The sequence below is a fragment of the Diceros bicornis genome, chromosome 25, assembly GCF_020826845.1.
Source record: "Diceros bicornis minor isolate mBicDic1 chromosome 25, mDicBic1.mat.cur, whole genome shotgun sequence".
NCBI classification, from domain to species: domain Eukaryota; kingdom Metazoa; phylum Chordata; class Mammalia; order Perissodactyla; family Rhinocerotidae; genus Diceros; species Diceros bicornis.
Window position 1 is genome coordinate 46,191,694 of NC_080764.1, and position 27,112 is coordinate 46,218,805.

Consider the following 27,112-nt stretch of genomic DNA (forward strand, 5'->3'; position numbering starts at 1 on the left):
AAACTTAAAAAGAACTAAATGAATGAGGAGATATGCCACAGACATGGGTATTATTAAGATGGCAATTCTCTGCAAATCGATTTATATTTTCCAAGTAATTTCAACCAAAATCTTAAAAGATTTACTGTAAACTACAGTAATCAAGGTAGTGTGGTCTTGGCATAGTGATTGATGAATAGGTCAGTGGAACAGGCTACCAAGTCTAAAAAACAGATTCACAACTTATACAGTCAACTAATTTTTGAGAAAGTTGCCAGGGAAAGTCATTGGAAAAAGAAGTCTTTTAACCAAACGGTGCTGAAACAACTGGATATCTGCATGGAAACAATTAACCTGAACCCTTACCTTACATCATGTATAAAAATTAACTAAACACGAGTCATGTAAAAGACTTACATAAAAGAGCTAAAATTATTAATCTCCTGGCCAAAAACATAGAAGAAAAACTTTGTACTATTGGGTTTAGTAGAGATATTTTAAACAGGACGTGAAAAGCACAAACTATAAAAGAAAAAAATAATAAAATGGACGTCAATAAGATTAAAAAGTTAATCTTGAAAGACAAGTTAAGAAAATAGAGGCAAACTACAAAATGAGAGAAAATTTTGCAAAACATATTTCACTAATGAGCTTGTCTTGGAATATTTAGCGAATTCTTCTATCTCAATAATGACAACCCAATTTTTAAAAATGGACTAAAGATTAGAATAGGTATTTCACAGAAAAAGATATACGGATGGCAAACAAGTACATGAAAAGATTCTCAACGTTACTGATCATCAGAAGAGTGGAAATTAAATCAATCACCAGAAGATACTCTACACACAATAATATGGCTACTGTTAAAAAGATCGACAATACTAAGTGTTGATGACGGGGAGAAGCAAATGGGACTGTCATATATTGCTCGTTGGAAGGGAAAGTGGTCCAGCTACTTTGTAGAACAGTATAGTAGTATCTAATAAAGTAATCTTACCATACAAGGCATCAAGTCCATTCCCGGGTATTTACCAAGAGAAAGAGAGACATACATTCACATGAAGATGCATATGCAAATGTTCACAGCAGCATTATTCATAATAGATTAAAAATGGAAGGAACTCAAATGCTTAAAAAATACAAATGTCTATTTCTTACTTGCTATTACTGCTTAATGAGTAACTATTCTCCAGGAAAACATCTGCATAGGTCTGTAACTCTGGAGGCTGCCAAGGTCTCAGAGGGCATCTCTTGTCTCTCACCAGGTAATCTAGTTCTCAGCATCTCTTTAAGAGAGTTTGTCTGAATTGCCCTCCTAACTGGGCTCCTTGCTTCCACACTTGCTCCCTCACAGTCTATTCTCAATAGAGCAGCCAGAGTGATCCTTTAAAGACACGTCTGATCACATCACTCTTTTGTTCTAAACCCTCACAATGGCTGCCCCTCTCACTCGGAATAAAACTCCAAATTCTCACAACAGCCCATAAGGTCTTACATGCTCAGTGCTCTGTTCTCTCTCTAAACTCACTGCATCCTGCTGTGCCCCTTACTCACTCCATTAGAGCCACATCTATCTGTCTGCTTTCCCTTGAACCTGCCAAGTACATTCTATCTCAGGGCCTTTGCACTTGCTGTTCCTCTGTCTGGAACGCTCCTCTTCCAGATGGCTCCCTTATTTACCTCTTTTAGGTCACTCCTCAAATATCAAGTGAAAAGTGAGAGCTTCCCTGACCATGTATTTAAAATAAACTCCTTCTCTATTCCCCATCTCCAAACACTCTTATTCTTTGCTATATTATCTATTTACTCTAAAAGTATTACCATCTGATGTATATTTATGTTTGATAATCTGACTGTAACCACTCTCCACTGTAATATAAGCTCCACAATGCAAGAACTTTGGCTCTTTTATTCACTGCTATTCATTCAAGTGTCTATAACAGTGCCTGGTACACAGTGTTTATTAAATATTTGTTGAATAAATGAACTGTCATGTTGTGGATAGGCCATTTGGGATTACTATTTCCATCCCGATCCACTCATATTTTTAATATCTATATATTTTTAAATGTACAAAGTTGTTACTATATAACTGGAAGATATTGAAGACTAACTTTGTATTACAGAATTTTCCATTTGTGAATTATTCTTACTAATGAGCATTGAAAATTAAAATTAAAAAGATCAACCTTGACACTAAAAGTATTTTGAAGTGCTTCTCATGCTTTTCATTATTTTCATTTTGCGTGTTTGTGAAAGATGCTCTCATCTCACTTATCTGTTGAGGTCCAGGAGAACACACAGTTCATTTTACTATCACGTATATACACTTTAGAAACCGATTAACTTATCTACAACGAAAAATAGATATTGCATGATGACAGCACACACAAACCAGGTAAGTAACCATTGAAAGATTTTCCTACTAGTTTCTATGCATTTTTATAACGATGAAATACAGACTAACAAATAAAGAACATGTTTCTACCTTACTTTTAATTTGGTATGTCTTTGAAGTAGGTGAATATTTGAAAACTTCTTCATCAAGCACTTGTAACCTTCTATTGTTACAAGCAATAATTATTTAGCATATAATTTATGTGTATAAAATATTTATCTCAGTAATACCATACTGTCACTAAGAAAATCATTTGAATTTATTTTAACTAAATATCAGCTATGATTCTTGAATTTTAAAATTTTATACTACTTTTCTCATATAAAAGTAAGCATCACAAAATAATCTTTCTGGGGCCAAATACAGTGATTTCATCATTGCATGAAATAAGTATCATGGCTCTGTCTGTGTTATCCACCTACCTTTCAATCCACGTATCTATCATCTATCTATCTGTCAACAAACTTATTAATGTTCACACTGTGTGTATAATTTATTTAAATACCCTACATATTACTTTTGCATTTTTTGAAACACAAATTTTCATATGGATTTCTCAACCTTTCATACTCTAAGAAATAACTGATAGTCTATCAATGTCAAAATTCAACAGAATGCAGAAACATTTTAAAAATAGAAATAGGAAACCTGAGAAACTCTACAAAGATGGAAATTCAAAAGCATAGTAAGCTAGGAGGCTGGGGCCTAACTGGTCTGCACAGTAATGATATTTCTATAATAATTTTAGTCTCACTATCGGTTGAAAAAGGAGAAGTAACATTTCCCTCGATGTGGCACGGATAAAATTCATGATCTGCCCTCAGCTTACGCAATTAACTTTCAATACGTTTGCACACTGGGAATGCAAAACCAACTAATTTTCACCTGGAGTTCTTTCTGTTTTGGCATTTCTGACAGCATCCCTAATAACTCTCCACTGATTCTGAGTGTGTTTAAGTCAGCATCCACACAAAACTCTCTGACACTCGATCATTATTCTCTTCAGGGCCCATTAGCCTTACCTGAATTTGTCACGTAGAGACTGCTAGACTAACATTTTGTCTCCTATTACAAACTCTCTTCTTTTCTCCTTTGGTTAGCGCTACCCCCTGGCAACCTGGAGAGTTGATATTGAGCTTCTGTTTCATCCTCATCGAATTAGGTGAAGCCACTGAACAACCGGAAACCTCTGCCCCCCTCCCTTCAGTCTCAATCAACTGCACTCCAGGCCGTTCTCAGTCTAGGAAGGAGGAACCCAATCTGCGACTCAAATGTGGTCTGACTCCACAGGGCCCAGCACTGCGGCTCAGCTCCTGAGCTAGCCTGTCCTCATACCTTTCAATAACACTAAATAGGCTCCGCACAGTTTCAACGAGTCGAGTTCTCCTAATCTGATGTTTTCTTATAGAATGTCATGTATCCCAAATCCTCTCCCTTTAAGATTGGTCACATCAGCAAAAGTGTGTGTTAATTTGAATTAACCACTCACCTTCGTTGCGCAAAATGTTAGAATTCTATTTACTTTCCTTTCCCCTCTTCCCAAATTATTGCCTCTTCAAATATAAAAATGGAATCTTCTACATTTTCATGGCAAATAGAAACTAATGTAAAATATCTATTTTCCATTGTCTTTATTCTAGTTTCCGTATCAAGGTAGCACTGCCACCTTAGGTAAATAACTGTGGAAGCCCAAAATAGATTTTGTGAGTTCTGGGAGAAAAATGTGAGCAGTTCTTTACTTTATCACTGGCTTATTAGCATGTTTGTCAAGAAAGACGACTATCAGGAAGGCCCCTGTGAACCCCTGTTCGAAGGGGGGAAGTATCATTATACGACAACTTATAGCAGCAATTCCTCTAAAACCTTTATTAATACCTATATTCACATACTCCTCATTTTAAAGATTTCTTTATAATTTGATTTATCATAATAAAAATGAAAGGAGGATTTTTGAGAGCAAGAGTATATATATAACTCTTTGTGAAAATTAGGCTTTACATTAACAGGCCAAATGTTGGAAGGATTCCTTTAATTTTTCCACAGACTGAGTCTATCACGTAACTCTCATTTTCTTCTTTCTTATCAGTTATTCTTTACAGAAAGAACCTACCTATTTCTCCTTTCTTTTCTTTCCTTCATCTTGCTAAATCCCTGATTTCCTCAAAGAACATGGCAGAATAACCCCGAAACCTACAAATGCTGTTTTCAGTTAACGTTCCCTGCAGCTGGCTCAGCTGCTCCGCCCACAGAGTCGACAGATTCGCAACAGGTTGTACAGGCTTAGACGTCAGATTAGCTGGCAAGAGAATTCTGCCCTATCTTTCCCCAGGGAGAACTACTGACACCTTCAAGTTCCACACTCCTGTGCAGGGTTGACATGTGCCAGTGCACTCATTTGGACATAAAAATGTCTCCTAACTGTATGGGAACCCTCCAGCACCGTTCCATGCTTGGGAAAATTTCTGAGACACTCAGATTATGAGTTTTGTTTACAGCTATCAGATGTAATATCTGAAATGGTAGCATATTTAATAATAAAAGTTAAAAAGTGGTTTTGAATACCGATAACTGAATCCCTGATATTCTGATTGTTGAATGATCAGCTCATGACTCTAGGATCCAAAGAAAGCCATGCTTACTGCTGTTAAGGATGCCTAGTTGAAGCCTTTCAGCTCCAAAGCAGTACCTGTCTCTCTAATCTGATGCCATAAATACCCTCTAGGCCTCAGAAGCAGTGGTTTTCACATTGTTCTATGCGTCTCAGAATCATGTGAAGTGCTTCACAGAATGCAGATTCCCAAATAGTCCCAGGAATATGCAAATATTTTTTTGTTTTTTCTGAGGAAGATTCGCCCTGAGCTGACATCTGTTGCCAATCTTCCTCCTTTTTTTGCTTTCAGAAGATTAGCCCTGAGCTAACATCTGTGCCAGTCTTCCTCTACTTTATATGTGGGACACCACCACAGCACGGCTTGACAAGTGGGGTAGATCCACGCACAGGATCCAAACTCGTGAACCTGGGCCGCCAAAGTGAAGCGTGCAGAACTTAAACCCTGAGGCCATGGGACCAGTCCCCTGGGAATATGCAATTTTTAATAAAACATCTCAGGTGATTCTGATGTACGTGGTCTCTCAGATCATGCTCAAAGAGCACTGTACCTGAATATGCAAAAGATTCCCTGCAAGCAGCAGAAGGGATAACTCAAATTCATGACAGGAAAAATAGTAAGATAACACATTCCCAGTCCAGCAAGCTAAGATCAGAGGAATATTCAGGTCTTTACATTAACAGTACATATTACAAATATTTATTCAAGTTGGTGGTATAAATGACCATTTTGGAGGGAGCTCTGCCTAAATAATTTAAATTATTTGTGAACAGGCAAGTATTTCAAATTCTTGGGAAGTTCAGAGATCCTATGAACTTATAAAATTTCAAGCTTAGGTTTCAAAACAATTAGGGAATCAAAAGAATTACACTTTTGTGTCAAAAATGACGAGACAGTACTAACTACAATGTGAATAGTAACATTATTTTTAATTTGTGAGATTCTAAATAGCATAAAAACCCACACTTAAACAAATTTATATTTGCATTTGGAAATTGAGACTATTTATTCTTAACAAATTGTGGCTCGTGTAAGTGCATGTGACCTGCAAACATCACCCACACTTTAGTGACTCAAGAGTGCAGGCTGTTTGCTGTGAGAACAGGTCAGACCTACAGAGCGAGGGCAAAGTCTCTCTCTTCTACTTTCCAGCCAGCACCTGGAGATATTAGACATTAATATTAAATCACTTTTGCCTACTGAGCTGAAACACAAATTTGGCACCAGAAGGTTACAAATTTGCTTTTGATTTAATGCAATGCAATTTAAAAGTCTCCAAGAAAGTCTGCAGTCCTCAAGAGCCACAGGCCTGCCTTGAGGCCTCCAGAGGAGTGCACTTCTCAGAAGTAGCTGGTGTGGTTGCTCCCCCTAAATCTTGTCTCAAAGACAACATCTGCAACTCCACGCTCAAAAGACTTCCAAATACAGCTCAAAGGAGCACGCTACATCCCTTTCCAACCTTGAGCAAACCAGCGTACGCCTGAGAGAACAGTGTAGCTTGAAAGTTCAGGACAATAATACTCTAGGCTTTTATTGGGTTATTATAAAAAGAAAGCCAAAGATTCCCGCTCATTATAGTAAAATGTCCTGAAAATACTTTCCAAATAATTTTAACATTTATCTATGGCACAGAGTTGCATATACTAAGACTGAATTTTTAAATAATTGCATGTAGAAAGGTATAAAATGAGAGGGCTTCAAGGTGACTTTTTTGTGTATCTGAAGAGAAGCATTAGCTGATGATGACAAATGGAAACCCAGAATCCCGTCTCAGATATCTGAGAAATACCGGCATCTTTTGGGGACGGCTACGAAGCCCCTGAATGGACTCGCTGAGAGTCGCGCCCACGGCACAGAAGGTCGGCATCAGTTAGAAAGGCTGAGAGCACAACTCCGAGCACATTTGAATAGCTTTTGGTCAATGGCAGAAGATTGGAAGCATATAGCCAACAATAAATCTTATTTTGCAATAAACAATTTTATCACTTTCAGGAATTCATAAATATTTAATTGTAATCCTTTTCCACACACACTCTGGTGGCTTAACAAAAGATAAATAAGAACATAATCATACATGGATATTTCTCCCAAACGGGTCTAATACAAACAGCTAAAGAATCATCCTTCTCTCCTTGCCCAGGAGTCCAATATAAGGTACACTTTAATCAGTATTCTATTATTATTAATAACTCTCATGATTCCAATATAAAACACAACTAAGAAAGAAAAATGTTTATGCTGAGATTCTATAGTACTTTAACAAAAGAAAAGGGTAGGGACTGAAGAAAGAATTCTGAACTAAATATCCTTCATAAATTCAGGATTTATAAAGCACTAGACAATGTCAGAGGGATCCAGGATCCTTAATCAGGTTCTGCATAGCAGAGTTCAGCCGAAGTGAAGCAGTCCTGTTATCTCTGTGACAGAGCGGAGAAGGCAGGACAAAATGTCCAGTCTGCCAGGGATTTCTCACAAAAGGCTGCTAAGTCATTCCTTCTCAATTTTATCTATGAACGGTCAGCACATTATACATTTAAACAATCAGCTATCAAGGAGGAAAAGCTGCTCTCCATTCAGCCCGATTCAGGGCACAGTTGCTTTTCAGGCATATAATTCTATTTTCTGCAATGGGTGAAGAAATGATCAACACATGTTTTTCAAGAGAAGCTTTAAACAAGGTACAGGAGAGCCATCCAGAAGACACAGAAGAACTTCTAACAAAACTAGGATGGAAAAAGTCCCGCAAGGAATTGATTACTACCACTCAGTTCGCAAACATTGTTAAGGTTATTTCAACAATTCTGTTACCAGTCCTGAAACAAGGGCTTAGAAATGAAAACAATGTGTGAGGGTGAGTTTCGGGTGTTCTCATCATTTTCTTCTTCACGAGCTCTTATATTATCACTGGCTTATGTACTGAATTTTCAGCTTTCTTAACATATCTCAGATTTATAAACTCTGAAACAAGTCAATAAAAATGTATTTATTCATTTTTGCACTTATACATGCATTCAATATGTGTTAAGCTCTACTGATGATTGCTCACCCATACTGAGCGCACTTCTAAGCATGACATGCATGGTCTCCAGCTAGGGGTCCTTACGTTTGTTGTTAATAAAACACCAACATTTTAAAAGAAATAACTGCCATCTTATTCCTTAACAAAGTTTACAAACTAAGTTGAAATAATCTGCCCACGTTAAGGCTTTGTAAGTGATTAGATCCTTACAGAATAGCCTATAACAGGAATTTTAAAAATATGTTGTGCAGGCTAAAAATGTATGTTATGATATTAATAATGCAATAAATTGGCATAGGGTTCTGCATAACTGAATTTTCCAGGAGACTGGTAACTGGATAAACAAATCAGCACAGTAACTGCCCAAGACAAAGACGAAGATGATGGTGATGATGATGACGATGCTTTATCTCAGGGACTCTTTTGGATATGCACAAGGTTTTCAAATAATTTTTATGTGTTTTGAATATTTTCAAATAAAATGCCACATAGGTCCACAATCCAGTGATATATACTTTTATAGCTTTTTAAAATTGTACTCAGATCATGTTAATAGCTTTAAATATCCAATCCAGTAATTATTATACTTTCTATTGCAAATCTTCAAATTTCCAGTTTCTATCACATATTAAGCCAGTAACTTCAACAAGAATTCTTACCTTCTCTAGCTGTCAATTCCACTCCTGAGAAATCTCAGATGTCTGCTCTACCCAGGTTGCCGCTTGAGCGTTACTGTTGTTATGTTCTCCTGCCACAAGCCCAGCCTCCAGTTCATGCTTTCCTTCTCTCATTCTCCTACTCTTAAACCTTTCATGGATTTCCATTGTAAACTTTCATTCTTCTAACGTCATTTCCTATATGATGTCCTCCATATCTTCCTAGGCCACATTAATTCTTTACTTCCCAATGCTTCCTTAGTATTTTATTCATAGTATGTATACACTGGATATAATTAATTGTCTACTATGTATTGTCCCTGCTAGATTGTGAATTCATTGATAACAAGGAATGCATCTTGTTTATTTTTATATCTCTCAATCTAACAATGCTTTATCAAAACAAGAACCAAAAACAAACATGAACACCCAACAAAATAAACTCTAGGCATTTTAGTCACTAATTTCAAACCTCAAGTCATAACACAATGATATTTGCCAAGCAATCAATTAATTAATTCTTTACATTCAAGCAATGAAAATTAGAATATGTAAGTGCAGAAGCAGTGTCATTTCCTATAAAAGCATATATCATTTTTTAAAAAAAGAGGAAATAATATGACATTAGCAGAACCCATGTACAGGAAATCATAGAGCTTGACTTAAGGACCTGGATAAATGGGGAGAAATAATATGTTTTGGTATTAGAATGCTCATATTTGAAAAGATGTTAATTATTTAAAAATTAATTTATAAATCCAACACATATCCAATGATACCTACAGCAGGAGTTTTTAATGGGCTTTGTCAAACTGATTCTAAAATTTATATTGAAGAGAAAATATGTAAGATTTTGAACAAGAATAAGAAAAAGTTTTGTCAACCACAACAAATAAGCTAAATTAATTAGAACAATATGGTACTAGTACCAGAAAGAACAGAGACCAATTAAACAGAATCAAATCAATTCCCTAAAATATGACCATTTGCATTAAGATAAAAATATCATTTCAAATCTGGGATAAGGAAGGCCTTTTAAATAAGTAGGATTGAAGTAACTGGTTATGAATGAATTAATGTTAAAGAAAATTAGACCCCACTCCATTCTATACACAAAAATTAATTAGAGGAGGAAGGATTGAGGAGATAGATGCAAAAACAAAACAATGTTTAAAGAAAAAGATGGAATATTTTTAAAATCTTCAGATAGAGAAGGTCTTCCATGGAAGACAGAACCAGAGAATCAGAAAACTATAAAAGGAATGCCTTGACATATAAATTAAAAGCCTTTGAATGACGAAATATACCAAAAAGTGAAAAAAATTGACATATTAATGAGAGAAAATACTATAAAAATGTATTTTACCAAAAGGATTAATATCCAAAAACATCCAAGATATATAGTAAAATAGAATAGGAAAAATACCTCACCCATCTTCTATTAGGGTTTTATCTTTCTTTTTTTAACCAGCTAACAATTCACAGAAAAAAAATACAAATAGCAAATGTGTATGTAAAGATGCACAAGTTAATTTAACTAATACTGTAACAACTTCAAAACATTATTTTTGCTACCAGATTGTCAAAAATGTAAAGACGTGCACTCTTCATTATCATGAAGGGTTTGAGGGAATTGGACCCTCTCACAGAAGGTTGATGGAGGGTTAAACTGGGAAAGTCTTCAGAATACGATTTGTAATATTTACCAAAAATTTTATACTCCTTGAATCAAAAATTCCACTTGTGGGAATCAATCCTATAAAAATACACATATGCACAAGAAAAGACTCTCAAGGCTGCTCACTGCAGTCTCGATTATGATACTGAACAATTAGAAACAATGGAATAAAGCTCCCAGACTTATTTTGATAAATGAATCAGAGAACAAAATGCATTTCTGTTCATGTAAAAAGAATTAAACTGTATGGAAATGTAAAGAAAAAGTTGCTGGATTGATACACACCGAATATTTATCATTTTATCTGTGAGGAGTGTAAAGTGATGGCAAGGCATGAGAGGGAGTAAAAGAAAATTTTCACAATGTATTTCACTTTATTTTAATCTTGTACAATTAGAATGCATTCAAGTGGTGTTTATATATTTAAAAAACAACCATAAAAAGAATACGTAGAGTGTGTTTACTTGATTGCAGAGGAATAGTGGCATGGAAGTTTATAGTTTGAATAACTACCAATTAATCATGAATTCACACAACAAATATATATTGGCACAATCCTGTCCCAGAGATTAAGTTAGGCAGCAGTAACACAAGGATGAGACAAAACCCTGTCCTTCAGATCATCCAAGAATCATCAGGGACCCAGAAAAGTACGTGGTTGAGCTACACGGTGACAACCACTACAATACTGGTTTACAGGATGTCACCTTACTCTTGCTGGGGAGGACAGTTAAGGCTTCAGGTAAGGGAGAGCAAGTGAAATAATTTTTTTTTTACGTGAATAGTAATATTCCCGACAGACAAGGGGGACGAAGGTGGGAAGGAATTTCACATAATGGGCAAAATCACGCTGATTTGAGGTCATGGGCTCTGTTGAGCCACTGTCTGGGGCTGAATCTCAACCCCACCCCTACTGAAAAGCTGTGCAACCTTGGCTAAGGGACTTGACTCCTCCCAACCTCCGTGTCTCACCGATGCAATGGCTACAGCAACCACCCCCTCTAGGGTTTCACTGAAAAGACTGAATGAGGCCATTCCTAAACGCCGAAGTACAGGACCTGCAGCACACGTTTTAACAGATATTTGCTGTTCTGCTTGTTGTCTAAGAAGCCAAAGAAAGTATGATGTGTTCAGAAAACTGAAAGAAGGTTGATACTGATTGGTAGCAAAACTATGAAACATTTACTAGAATACAATGAAACATGAATAACTCTTAACTCCAAGTAAGTGCAAGGCACTTGCCTAATAAATCTGATTTTGTATTTCCTTACTTGCATGCTAATAGGAATATTATCTCATGATCAGTAAAAGAAATTTTAATATATATTCAATAAGATTTGCATATTTTCCTGGTGAATTTGTACAAATGATAACGAAATTGTTTACTTCAAATTTTAAGGCTTCTAAAATTGAAATTGAAAGCAATTATCTTCCTTAGTCAATAAGGAATTTAATTTTCGAAAGAAATAATTCATCCACTAAAATTAAATAAAGTATTCCATTTAAAAATAACTTCTATCATTTCGTGCAGATGAGCCAAAAGATCCCTTCCTCTCAACGCGCATCTACGCTCTGTCTTCACGACAGCACTGCTTACTTGCCTTCTCACCAGCGTTTCAAACCCATGAGGATTCACATGAACTACTGTTTCAAATCCCCTCAGTCTCTCTATATTGCCTGGCTCTTTTGTCAAAATAAATAATATTACTGCTGAGATATTCATATCTATATATCTATCTACCTATATATACATAATTCTGGTTAACAGCATGGTCTCTGCAGCCAGACCATGTGCATGAAGCCCTGGCCCTGTCAATTACTAGCTGTGTGACTGTAGGCAAGTTACTTGACCTCTCTGAGTCTCGGTTTCCTCACCTATATGATGGGAATAATAGTAATAATACATATCTACATATCTCATAAGGTTGTTGTGAGAATTAAACAGGTTACTATAAGCAAAACAGAACAGTGTCTGGAACCTTATAAGTGCTAATAATTATTAGCTGGTGGTATTAGTTCTCTCCTAGTTTCAAAACTTTTCCTTGTGGTTCTCCTAATATACCTCTCTCTCTTTTTCCTGCTTCTCTCTCAGTGCAAAAGTATATCAAATATACTCTCTTTCTGGCTTTCTAGATTCTCTAAACTTCTATGTCAAAACAATCTTCACATCACCCCTCATACTTTCTTTGAAGTCTTCATATCTTGCTGGAGAGCAAAAGCTACGCCTTTATCATGATCTCCACATATCGCCATCTCAGGAGGCCTTCCTCCACCTCTATTATTTCTAAATTTTTGCCCAATAAGATGGTGCCGCATTTACCCTTTGCTGGAAGTGAACCCCATTTCTCACTAAACGACCACATTCTCCCGGTACAATTTCATTAGAAACCTCCTTGCTGATATGATATCCTTTCATTTGCCATTTGGTTAGTGGGCAGTTCTGTGCCTGAGACTGGACACATCTGACCAGAGTGAGGCACTGGCCCAGCATGCTCATCGAGTGCAAGAACATACTAGTCACGGTTCTTGGCTTCTTTAGTGACAACAAGGAAAGCAAAGGGCAGAGTTTGTTTCTTTTTTTTTGATACAAAAGCATCTGAAATTTCTTCTTTACGTGTTCTCCCTGCTGCATTACTTCTTTCTACAAAAACCAACCCCTGTAATCTGACCCTAAACTTGGACTCTGCTTCTGCCTCAGTAATTATCAAGCCTCATTAGTTCTGACAGACTAGGATGCTATAGGGTGTGATATGATTTTAAACATATGGAAGAGAATTGAAATTCAATGAAATACACCAACTGTAAAAACAGTTTCAGGCCGCATGTATGAAACAATGCTTATTACTAAGACTAGGTATGTGTTTGTATCAGCACAGACATATCTAACTGGGTTCACACAATTATCATAGGAGAAAATGTGGTAAATTGTGAAAACCAGGTAAGTAATGAGAATTATCCATGTCCTAATCTGTAGCTTGTAATATCAGATTATTAAAATCAGTACTTGGATGTGAAACGATACAAAATAGTAAAAGAACTGAATTTATTTTACTATTTAGTCTCAAAATTGAGTATATAGCTTGAGTTTACGATCAATAGTATTTCAAAGGAATAACTATTTAATGACTGTTCAAAAAATAACTGATTTTAACATTATAAACCTAATTATGAAAATAAAACAAATATTACTATAACTAGTACAACTAAAGGCTTCTGCTAGAAGATTGATATCTATTTTGTCCAATATTTATTTGGACAATATTTATTTCTCTGCAATATTTATTTCTGTCTTGCAGCACAAGCTTTTCATAATGAATGACATTCAAAAAAAAAGATACACTAGTATACGTCAGGAAAAAAATTGCTGATGCTTGAAGGTATCTTCCATCAAAAATTAAATATGGCACAATGGTCACTCTGTAGAGCTCATTAATGAAATTGGGAAGAGATATCAATCTCCAGAGTGTTCAATTGAACTTGCAGAGAAAATTGATCAAGCTTCTCCTAACTCAGAAATACCCTATGGGTAATATTGATCAAGAGTTTGAGACTGATTATAATTCATATCCAAACACAAAGAATGTAAGAGAGAAATTGTTTTAAAAGATGTCTCATTCAAAACATATATTAATAGAGGAAGTCTTACTAGTACGAGTTTTATTGTACAGAGCCACAGGAAACATACCTGGCTAGGCTGAAGGCATCATCGATCAAACCTGCTCGGTTACTGACAGAGAGAACCTACGAGATCAATCAGAAAGAAAATGGAATCACTTGGGATTAAAATGGCAAGTGTTCACATATCAAAATAGATCTTTGATGAGTAAATCCAGTTTACCTCATGGTTGCTGACCAGTTGATCAATTAACAATCTCCAATTTCTTAAGTCATAGTTGACTCTAAAATAGCCAGTTTGATTGATGTTCCCCAGTAACCAGCTTCCTTTGTCCAAAGAAGTTATTCTGTGGTGCTCTGAAAATAGCATTTTTGGGAGTGAAATAGATTTTATATTTTAAGGGTTAAAATGGTCTGAAGTATGTTTTCTTAATACCAGATATCACAGTACCAATAATTAAGAGACAGGACCTTCTCTTCTCTATTTAGGATGAGAAGATCTTCTCATCCTAAATACCTAATTGAAATCTACTCTTTAGTCAATTAATCACTATATCTAAAATTTGCTAGAAAACCTTTAATTGGTTACTCTCACCTCAATTAACTGTTTTCTTACAATTAACATTTTTTTCTTGATAAAACCCCATTACCTATACATAATTTTCTTCCTAAGGTAAATGTAACCAAGAAATCTACTACTGTACTCATGTGGCTTCTAGTTAGATTGTGTGTGGATATGTGCCTAGAATAAAAGAAAAGCTTTTAGGCACATATTCTACTTATTTTATTCAGTATGAAAGTGATTAAAACAACAGGTATCATTTATTTGAAAGTCACTGTTGTTTCTTACCTTGTTTTTCTTGCTTTCTTGAAAGTACTAATAAATAACAGACTTTCTACCATCATAAATAATGTTGGAAAAAGGAATCACATTTGCTTAAGACTCTACTATTTCTACATATAATTAGAACAAAGATAATAAATTCTGCTTATTGGAATCACTTTGGAAAATGGTAACTTGGTTATGTTCACTAGCTATTTCAATTAAAGGAAGCCAGTAAAAGCAATCTTAAAACTTACATATTTAACTCCTTCAAATATGGTACAGATGCAGAACTTCATTCACTTTAAATGTCAGCGTTTATTGACTTTACAGAACTATAGTTCACAATTCTAAAGATTTTGTTGTTGATGTCTTCAGGACTCATGCTTCACAGAAGTTACAAAAGGTATGAAGTTTACTTGAAATTTGTATTTTACACACACACACATGCACGTGCACACACACACCCAGGAGGGAAGAAAAACCACACTGGTCTATCTAATTTCCACAATTTCAAAACCAGAAAATCATCACAGAAACCATTTGTGCCAGTTCTGAGTAAGAGGCATATCCTCTAATTTTCACTCTATTATCAAAGTTTTTACACATCAGACTACAAAACAGGTTTTCTTTTTTGAAACACTGAATTTACAGAGCACTCTTTCTCAAGGAGAAGCCACACAGGAAGAGATTATACCACAAAAATTATTGGGTGATCATTTATCGCTCAGGTCTGGAATGGGGTGGGCTAATTAATCCAATGCATGTTATATATTGCCAATTTTCAAAAATGTACAGTAAAACAAAAAATACCTAAACATAAATGTACACTGAACATAAAAACCTAATCTTTAATATTTCAAATAGCACTTCAACTTCTCGCCACCTTTAATAAATAGCATCTGTTGGAACAGACAACGAAATGAGGCTCAGACAGGTTAATTGAATTGCCTGAGAGAGTGGGAAATGGTCCATCTCAGGTCTCCTGACTTCAGTGTCCTTTCTACCACGTTATACTCTGTTGATACAAGATGGTAAAGCACTTTCACCATCATGCGATACGCATTTTTCACCTTCTTATATTGCCTTGAAAAGGGAGGAAACAGCACTGGAAACAAGAAATAGAATACAAGTAGGATGGTTGAGTTTGGTGGCAGTTCTCCCAGCCCAAATGTCTGAACTGAGGTCACTGACTCTCTCTGGTTCCCAGTTTCCTTACCCGTTAACCAAAGGGCCAGTAACGGCACTTGCAGTCTCTTCCAATCCTATGATTCAATGGCGGAAGGGGCTACTTATCTTAGTTTGAGATTTTACCCAGCTTAATTCATGGTACTTAGGAAAATAAATCTATCAGATATTGCCTCAAAATATTAATAGCTTTCTAAGTTTCTGATACTTTATATTTGCATGTTTTTCAAAAATTTAATGTGCTTATTCACGCAATTTCTGTGAAGTTTTAGAGTGTCACCCCATTTTACAAAGGTAAAAATAAAAACAAATAATTAACAAAAAATATGGCATTTTTCAAAACTAAAACAACTTCAAAAAAAGAGATTTTAATTAATCATGTCTGAGTTTGGTAAAGAAAAATTAAGATTGAAATACTGAGGACATTGTTTCTCTTGAGTAACCATAGAATTCAAGAATACTAAGATGTTTATAATAAAACATATTAAAATTGTGATTGAATTCACTTGAGTTAAGAGAAAGTTTGTTCATTTTCATCTAAGTGGTTATTTTTTGAAGATATTACAATATTAAAGCATTAAATTTAATATATGAACACATAATTTAGGTTTTTACAATTTTGAAATGGTCATGGGTTCCTATGATGGTAAATCTATTTTTAAAGTTATTTCCTGTTTACATTTTAGATAGCTGGCATAACTTAACCACAGGTAATACACTTGGCTCTAGTTTTTACACTTATTCCATTCAACAACTTATCAGTAGAATAGAGACAAATTAAAATAGAAAAACAATCTCTACACTTTCCATGTCATCTGATAAGAATGAGAAAGGTAGACATCTCTTGTTTTTAAGCATGCTTTTATTAAATTGATGACTAAAACCTGAAGGTTATTACTGTTCATGAATATTTTTATGCCTTTGTTATAAATGAAATCTTTGGAGAAAGATTCCCTGAAAGATTTTGTAATAGATTTTTAAATATCTTTTTCATTCTAGTTAATTATATCTCTAACATGTTCTTCAAATTAACTAACAGCAAGCAATGAGTTTTAAAGAGATCTTTTCCAGTGTCCTAATGAGGTAGGGTATGTGACAAGTACCATAATAAAAAGTACAGAAGTTATATTTCAAGTGTTAGTAATAACAATTAAAAATTATATTTATAATGTATCCAAAATGGCACAAGATTTAGACTATATCAAGGCATAGAGTAGTTGGTATTTTATAATATTTTATGTTTTTATATTCCATATTTTGGAATAAAAAAAGAAAGATTAGGCCTTTCTACTCAACCTTGACTGGTTGCAAAACGATCAGAATTTGAAACAAACAAACAAAAAAGTCAACCAGGGTAAGAAGGGTAACAATGTGAAGTAAACTCAGGTATAATAACACATAGCAGTCTTCTCACCGGACTCTTGTGAGAATCAAATTAGACAAATTAGAAACTATAAAGAACCATGTGCGCGTATCCAACCGCCACAAGCTGAGTAACTGACAGATCTGCAAAGCAAGCTACTAAAGTATTAAAATCTTTGTGTGTGTGAGTGTGCGCGTGTGTGTGTGTTTGTGTGAGGGAGAGAGAGGATAAATTTAGAAAAGAACAACAAGCTCCTAAGACACTTTGGGCAAGTTATTTCTCAAGCCTTAATTTCCTTATTTGTAAAACGGGGATAAAAATAATGCTAACTTTAAAGGCTTGTGAATCTCATACGAACCCATGCTTAGGGAAAGCACTACAAAATCATGCCACTTTTTAATGTTTACTTCCAATTTTCAGCATCAGTTTCTCTTTTACTTTGAATCTTTTTCCCCCTAACACTTGGCATTAAATTTATTCCCTTCCATTGCACATTAATTAATAGCCAGGCAACATGCAAGCTATTACATTTATAAATGTATGCCTTCTCGGTATTTTCATAGTACAAACAAAAGAAATAAATCCTTTTACCTACTTTCAGTAATTTAAAAATTGGTTATAAAACTAGTTTTAGGCTAAAATTATCTGTGCCTTAACTTGGAATTAATTAGATATTCATCTAAAGGGTTTACAAAATTGAAGTGTCAAGAGTATATGATGATTCAAATCAAATTTATACTTTATATTATTCACCAATGACTTTGCCTTAGTATCTTGTGAGATCAAATGTATATTACTGATAATGAAAAATTATAAAAACATTGATCTGATTGTTATAATTCAAAGATGGGATTTTTAAAAAAGATGTTGATAAGAATTGACCAGAATATTTTCTTAATGTTTTTATGGAGAAACTTTTTTCATTGATATTAGTAACTATATTTTGAAAAAAAGAATTAACTGCATATAAAAGGAGACAAGAGTTAACAAACTTTTTTTTCCCCTAATATTTGCCTGGTGTTGGTTTTTAACCATTGTCAGGATGAAGGCCTTCAAGATAAAATCAAATACAGTTAGAATGAGGTTCAACAGGGAAAATGGAAAGGGTGCCTTGCGTTTAGGTCCCTCGTGGAAACCTCTTCCAGATTTATGTATTTATAAGGTTTTCAAGAAACATTTACTACTTGGTATAAGCATTCCCCACAAAAGCCTCAGCATTTCAACTGGGACAATGTTTTATCAACCAGAAGATTCTGCTATGACTTAATGGAAAATAACACGTGATACTCTGGAGGCTGCACTCTGAAAACTGTGGGGTGAGGAGGTGTGCCATTAACATCACAGCCTACGTAAGCCTCACCTCCCAGAGCTACGCACTGCACAAGCTACGTAGCTCTGTGTCACAATCGTGTGTACAAATATAGGTGATGTTTTAGGAAAACATAGGGTTTAAAATATCATGTTGTTGTTATTCATGGTTAATAATGAAAGACTAAACATGGAAACAACGTCTCAAACATAACAACTTGTGGCGACTGGTCAGGAAAAGCTGTGACACTGCTCTGGATACTCCATGTGGACAGAGGATACCATAGACGACAGCGTGCGGATGACAGGGAGGTAGAGGAAAGGGCCTGGGAAACGTGTCCAAGGAGTCAGACTTGCTCTTAATCTCCGCACTTTATAGAAGTGAAGTTTGGGGCTGATCCTGATGTTTGATCAATATCTTTGCACTCTTCTAAATTTCCCATTTCTATTCTATATAATGTTTTGCTTTATTTCTGAAAACAGTTCTATTTCATGTTCCTAGCAATTCTATAGAGGGATGACTTCATTCTAATAGTTGGATCATTATAATAACAACTCACTGCTTTCACTCATCATTTCATAACAAATTATGTAGATAAATAAAACAACTATATGAAGGTATAACGGAAGTATGAAGGCAAATAACACAGTAAGTGTGAATTCAGAATCATGGTGTAAATACTAATTCCAGGAAATGAAAAGAATAGATAATAGTAAGCAATTTAAAAGGAGAAACACCAATAAATTTTAAAGTAAGCATTTCAACGCATCGCTACATTACCTGTAAATATTTTATACACAATGTATATAAATGAAAGCATGTATTTTCATAATATGTGATTATGTGTTAAAAATACAGTAACATGAAAGTGTGGATAAAAATTCAACTGGAAATACAAGCGTTTATATTTCAGGTAAGCAGATTAGATTCTGCTGCAAGGACTTTTTCATGTATGTATGTGTGTATGGATTTTCAGCACTTACATCTCCCTTATAAAAGCAAGACTAAGGAGAAGAAGCAATATTTATTTTGTTATTTATTTATTTATACCTCACCTTATTTCAAAAAAAGATTTGTGGCTGTTTAAAATGATGTTTACGAAACAGTAAGATAACATCAATTAGCAGAATGCTCTTGAGAAAGGAGTAAGAAAAACAAAATGTTGACATACTTGACTACCTAAATCTAAAAGAAATGTTACATAAAAGATGATAATTGGCTTTTTCTTCAATTCAATGGAAAACAGAAATAGAGGAGACCTGTTTCACACTCGAGCATGAAGGATTTAGATTGGATTCAAGAAATAGCTTTCTGACAGTGAATTGAAATAGGTCACTATCTTATTTGAAGATATTTAGAAATAGACTAGAATCTCATCTTTCTCTGCTTCTTGAGAGTTGACCCTACCTGGGGGATGGTTTGATGACCTATCGAGGTCCCTCCCTTCTGGCTCTATAATTATCTAATTCTATGGGTAATATTGCCTTGCCCAGTCCTGGAAAAGCCAGCCTGGTAAACAGAAGACAGCAGGAAAATGAAATTAAAAATGTAGTCTGTGCTTCAGTATTTGGCATAATGTTTCACTGGGAGTTATGATTATAATTGAATTACATTTGGGATTATAAAATGATACAGTTGAAAATAGCTAAAATTAGTACTACAAATACTTAGTTTTAAATTTTCTCCTTACCATCAAAGACACAACTAAATTTAATAATTATATTGGCAGACTGAAATTAGACTATGTAGAAATTATAGTATATTATACTTAATTTTGTAGAGGTGATTATCATTCCTCTATATTCTCTTTCTAATTTGTCTTTATTCACATTTTTACAACAGCTGAAACCAGAGGTTAAGTTGCTAAACAATTATCTGAAACCAAACAGTTCCTCGGGGGAGAATATATATTTTACCTGATTTGTTAGACACCCAAATAATTGCCTCTGAAGACACATGGCTTCTATTTCCTACCACAATAGTTAATGGAATCTGCCACAGGTAACTGAAAAATAAAAGAGAAGCTTTAAAAATAAAAATGGTTATAGCAAATAAACAAACAACATTTCCCATGCAACTTCTGTGAGATTTTTATTATTCTCTTTAGAGGAACTAAAAAAATCCCCCAGTCATAAAAGTAAGGAATAAGCCAAGAGGATGCATTCACTCTTTCAATGCCAGTAAGCAGACTTGGAGTCTAAGAGTTTTAGTTTTAATACAAAAGGGGCCTCTGCCAACAAAACAATTTATCTTGCAAAAGAAATTTTAAAAATTTGCATTTTGCATTAGGGAATAAAAAGGAGCTAAAAATCTATAAATCAGAGCCACACCATATATTGATTAAAGTCTCAAAATAATTCCTTTGTGGTCGTTTCTATATTAGATTAATACATATTTCAGTCGTTTCATGCATTTACATTTCAACATTCTCCTTATTTATCTAACTATTCTAAAAAACACTATTATCATATGTTACAAAAAGATTAATACAGCACATCTAAAGTTACTCAGCAAAGCAGGAATGAAAAGCAAAATCAGATTCCCCTAAAATCCAGATCAATACAAAGAACACTGTGGGACACACACAATGCTCTGCTTTCTGAAATGGAATTTCCAAATTTATGTGTCAAATCATCCACCAGCGTGCAGGGATCAGTCATGAGTCTCAGCTATTAAAGAGAAGCATTTTCTAGATTTGACATTTTATAGGATAAAAATTGAGTCCTATTCTTGTACATGAAGTAATATCAATTTAATCTCAAATGAGGACTCAGAGATAAGCTGGATTGTCTTACAATGAGCCCAATGACTACCTTTTGTTTGTTTCTCTAAAATACAGCCTGATTATATTGACCTGTCACTGCACCATTAGCAAAACAGGGGTAGCCAACAACATCCAGTATGTGAAAAACATTTTTGATTTTAAAAATGTAAGAAGAGATACCATGTAAGCTTAGTAACTGTGAGAGTGAAATGAGAATTGAGAATTTTTGAGGGACCATGTCTGGGGTTATACAACTAAAAACAATAGCGAATATGTCTTTTGGCGGGTGGGAAGAGAGGGCATCTCCATCTGCCATGTGGAATTTGATTATTTTACCGTTTCATGTTTCCCATTCACAATAAACAGAATTCAGTAACAGTAAAAAATCCAAAAGGAAGATTGGAAGAAGTTCATAATTTTATACCAATGGCTATCTCCAATATAGAAAGTTAAAATAATATATTTAAGATTCTAATTTTAGAAGTCTATGCTGTACTGAATCAGAGAAACGTTTTTGAATGTCAACTATGTGGAGACACCATGCTATGCTGCAATGGACTCCACACAATCGGTCAGGAAAGAAACAACCTACAGGAGACAAATGTGTTGTTTTTAAGGTAGCAGTCGTCAGTGAACACAATCCGTGCAAGCCTTTTAACAAATATCTCCAAGATCTAAGTATCCGTAATAAAAAGAATATGCCACAAAGATTTAATAAAGGATTTTCTGTGAGGAAGACACAAAGAATTGACATATATTTCTTTAACAGCCATTCCCTAAAAATAATGACCGTTTTTTGATTAACTGGAATAATTAGTTAAGAGACAACAATGTCTGCTCTGCCTCACACTCTCAAATTAAACTACAAGCTCATTTTTGCATACCTAAGATCTTGCAAAAGCCTGGAAATGGAAGGCATTCCATAAATTGCTGTGGGATTGGATTGAATGGGATTCAATTGGAGTAAAATAAAAGTGACCAAATCAGTCTATAGGTGAGACAGAGATTAACTTTATGAACTTGACTTCTTAGTACATATCTTCCACATTGAGTTGCGTCAACTAAACTGTGAAGGCAAATAAGTATCAAAGGGCAAGAAATATATAAAATTGAGGATGTTTAAAAATCCTCAAGGATAAATTTGTCTTTTTGTAGCACGATCATAAAATGTTTGTGAAATATTATTTGTGCCTAATATAAACAAACTTTTAATTTTGCATTTATTTAATCTGTATTCTTCTAATAATGACTTTCTAGCAAATATTTCACTCATTTTACATAACAACTAACTTGATGCAATTATTAGCTATGTAAAGATCTTTCTTTTCTATGCTGTAAGACAGCTACTCTATATGAAAACCATAATTACTGTATACAATAAAAACGTCCTAGGCATGTGGTAGTGATACTCTAGTGTCCTCTACGAAATTCACGACAAAGAATTGACTATACTGGCTCAAAACACCCACAATTTACAGGATTGCTGGTGTAGACGGGCACTATGTTTCCTACACCAGGTGTTCGCCCTGGATAATAAAGATCCAGGAAGGCTAACACAAAGGGCAGAGAGAATTGGTGTTGCAGCTTTGACCACAATGTTATAGTGAATTAAATGATCAATAATATAAAAATTAATAGTAAATTTTCAACTCCAAGCTCTATTATTTCAAAATTGATAAAAAATAATTTTTGAGATTCATGGGATGCCATGCGTTATCTTACTCTTAATATTTTATATCCTAAGTTCTCAGGGTTTAAAATCATCCATATGATTTTATAACTCTAGCAAAAGCAAAGCTCCATAGATGTTACATATACTTACACAGCCTGGGAGAAAGTCTTCCTTTAAAGAGTCAGACTCCTGACTGATACATCTGATGTATGTTATAGATTGACAGAGTATTTTTGTTCAAAATTTGTTCTGTCCTCTGCGTGTTCTTCATGTTCTTCTGCATCAGTGATGCCTATGTTAGACTGACCATTCTCTAAAGCCTGGTGTGAATCTCACTAACTTGGCCACGGTAAGGTGGTTTTTTCCTACTTCCTGGCAAGGCCAGGGCTGGTGCCTAAGCATGTTTAGCCTGGGGCCAGACAGTGGGCGATGGGAAGCAGCATTTGGCAGCTGTGGGGAATCCAGGCTGGTTGAAGAGGCATTGACAGAGTCAGACCCTGACAGTGTGGCAGGGTAATGCCATATTCCATGGGTACAAACAGTTGGATTGCAACGCGCAGTTTGTTGAAGGCCAGCATATACATTGAGCAGGAGATTTAAGATAATGCTTCCCTAAATCGGATTCCAAATTTAGTCACCAGAAAACACTCATGAATTTCTCAACCACTTCTCCCTATAGCCAGTCTTGGAGTTAGCCTACTTGGGAATGATTTCTGTTCCTGCTAGAGATAACAAAGTAAACTTAACGTGTGTTCCAGATCTCCTAGATGCTGGTGGATGGCTCCTAATTTTCCAAGATAATGCGAGACAGCATGACCAACCTGATCCAGACATCTCATTTTATTAACTAATTGTAGCCTCTATCCCTCCCTGTATTCCACTCCCAACCTCTTATCAGGGCACCTAATAAAGGATGAAACTGACTGATAGAGGTTCTACTATCTCTCTGTAGCCCAGCCTTTAGTCAGACACAGGACAGTAAGAAAACATGAAGTAAAAGAAAGAAATACTAGGTGCTGAATTACCAGTAATTAAATAAGAGTTTCAAAAGAAAGTTAAAACATCAACAAATCAAAATCCTATGTATGTTGTCTGTTTAGTGGTTTTAAACACTAAAAACGAGGGAAGAAAACAGACGTTGATACTAAAAGGCATTGACACTTGGATCATTTTACGATGAGTCTAGTTTGAGTTGCTTTGGCTCTGACACTATTGAGTCTAGTTGTGGGTTTTTTTTGTTTGTTTTAATTAGTCCTTCTGGATTGTTAGTTTCTGTTCTTATTTGATTCATAAATCTCAGTTTACTCAATTCCATTTAATTCACTTCAATGCATCTTAACTTTCTTGAATTTAATTCAACAAATATTTAGAGAGAAAAGTAAAAAACCACCTATTATTTTTTTAAATCACCATGGTAATTTAAATTCTGTCTTCCTAAACAAAATAATTTTGATGAACTGTCACCTTGATGGTTAAAATATCTGGAAATGGAAGTAAAAGAGGAATTTAAATGAAAATAGCATATTTAAACACAGAAATGAAAACTATATTTCACTTACAACATTTTAGAATTGTACTATCAATGCTTTTTAAATATTAAAATGTGAAGTGAAACATAAAAATAAGAGCAGTTTTTTCACGTGAAAAAGTGTGTGGTACCTGTTATTTTCAAGTTCAAGTGCTTTAGTTTTAGCACTGATGTCATAGATAAAATGCTGTTGGGTAATTATTATTCGATTTTCTGTTGTTGTATTTCCGAAGATGGTGATGACAGGATAGCCCATCTGGAGTGTCCACTGGTCCATTACTTCTTGGATGTTTACATAGTTTCCATTCCTTTTTAAAGCCTTTATAACCAAAATTGTATAAATTAGTTTTATAAACATGAATGATAAACATAACTAACATTAAACCATTTTCATTTTTACTTTATGATTTAGCTAAATATGAAAACATTTAAAATCAGTGAAGCTAATATAATGTGTTAGTAAAATTAATCTTCTTGCCTTAAGTTAAGCTTCATATATATATATAGAAATGAAAGCTTTATTAACATTAAAGTTTTTACCCCATGGAAGATAAAACATTTTATTGTTAAAGCAAGTACTTGCAGCATCATTAAGTATCCCCAGTACGTTTAGTACCAAATTTAAATATTTGTTATTCACATAGTAAAAAAAGTTCTTTAAAACGTCAATATTTCTCTCTTTAACATGAATATGACACTATATTAAAATTATATTTCAGAAGTATTGTCATGTTTGAAAGTAGGCAAAGTATCTTTTACTACCATTTGTAGTTGAAGTAATTTTAAACCCCATTGTCTTCATAATATATCAAAAATAAAACAAGAAAGCAATATGAGAAAAAGGGAAATATAGAAAGTAAAAACAAACTGTCAGTGTCAATAAAAGTTATGAATGTTTTATAAACTCAATTCAAATATTCACAAAGAGGTTTCGCATTCCAGCTTCCTATACTTTACCTCTGATAGCGCATTCCAGAGATCACTTCTGGCAGCATTGCCATACTTATGAATGGTTAAATAATCCTGCAAAGAATACAAAATTGTGATTACAGTTCAAAGGCTAAGCAATTACCAGTGAACACATTTATTTATCAATTCAATTAATCATTTCCATTTGTTGGAATTGCATTAATACAAAGAGAAAGACATGAAAAAAGATGAAGAATCTTGTTCTAAAATATTTCAGAGAGATTTACTATAGTGTACTTCTTGAGAATACTAATCTGTTAAAAAATTTTTCATAGCCATAATCACTTTTTATGAATTTCCAAGGTTAACGATCTTCCTCTAATTTAGCAAGTCGACCTCAGTCAATTTTGAAGAAACTATCTCTGCAGTGAAATATTTAGAGGAAACTTTCCCAACAGGCTTTTATGTTGAAGTATGGAAAAAAAATATTTTGTTTTATGGGGAAAAAAAAAACCCTGACTGATATATGCTGAGGTGAAGAAGGATGGCTTTGCCAAGAGTGATGACTGTCTCCACAACCTGTCCAGTTCCCTCATCTCCCTGCCAATGACAGGCTGCCTAATACAAAAACAATACAAACTTATTTAACAAATTTAAAACACATATTAATATTTAAGAAAAAAAAGTCAGTCCTAAGTGTATTTGATATTTTTGAACTTAGGACTACCTATTTCCCATTTTCAATCATTAGTAGTTACACCTACACACTTTCTATCTGATCCACGCCCGCTCCCTTCTAAGAAGCATGGTTTATGTCACTGTGAACATTATTTAGTACGGCTACTTGGCATCATTTTTTTTCTGAATCCAAAGTGAACAAATGAATAGAAAACAGTGTTTTATGTTGTAAAACAGAGTCCCCTCCTTTATTTGAAATTCCATCATCTCTACAACATGTAGGTAGTAGACAAATCCTAATTTACATCACAGTACTGAAACTGAAAAAAAAACTTCAGACTCCTGTCAGTACTCTATGTAGAGTGGAATACTTGGGGGATAATTAAAGTCGGGGAAGCAAATTTTCTGAAATACAAATTGTAGCACCTGTGACAGATTCAGCTTTGTTGGCAACTCACAGCACAGCAAATGGCAACTCCCACTTAATCAGACTCTGAGAGATGCAGTGCCCAACGCTAACTTAACAACCGCAAATTCATCATCGTCATCAGGTGTTACAAGTAACTTTATTGAAAAAATACAACACTGAATAAGGAGTCTGCATCCCAATTTTGGCTTTGAATATGCCATATGAGGCATTTTTAATTAGAACCCAGAGACTATGATTTAAATAAATTATTTCAGATTTAATTGTCAGAATTATCTTTTATGTTTTTTTAACTCGAATAAATTTGGGAACAATGGGAATTATGGAACACAAATTTGAATCTTATTTAGTGATGCTATAATGAAAAGTATTAAAATTAGAACTATTTATTACTGGGTTCTGTTTATGGATAGTGCTGCTAGGATAATCCAAAAGAGGGAACAAGGGAATACTACATGGACCTTAACAGGTCCAGTACATAACTACAGGTTTCTCTT

The 27,112-nt window shown here is 34.5% G+C and overlaps 1 protein-coding gene across 1 annotated transcript in view; it reads right to left on the reverse strand.

Moving 5' to 3' along the window:
• TRHDE (thyrotropin releasing hormone degrading enzyme) overlaps positions 1-27,112 on the reverse strand; it is a 343,309-nt gene that overhangs the window by 54,754 nt on the left and 261,443 nt on the right. The window contains exons 8-12 of the mRNA XM_058568845.1: positions 25,559-25,624; positions 24,733-24,920; positions 20,554-20,642; positions 14,178-14,311; positions 14,025-14,080 (exon numbers count right to left, since the gene is read on the reverse strand). Coding sequence (XP_058424828.1) covers positions 14,025-14,080; positions 14,178-14,311; positions 20,554-20,642; positions 24,733-24,920; positions 25,559-25,624 — 533 coding nt within the window. The remainder of the gene's footprint in view (positions 1-14,024; positions 14,081-14,177; positions 14,312-20,553; positions 20,643-24,732; positions 24,921-25,558; positions 25,625-27,112) is intronic.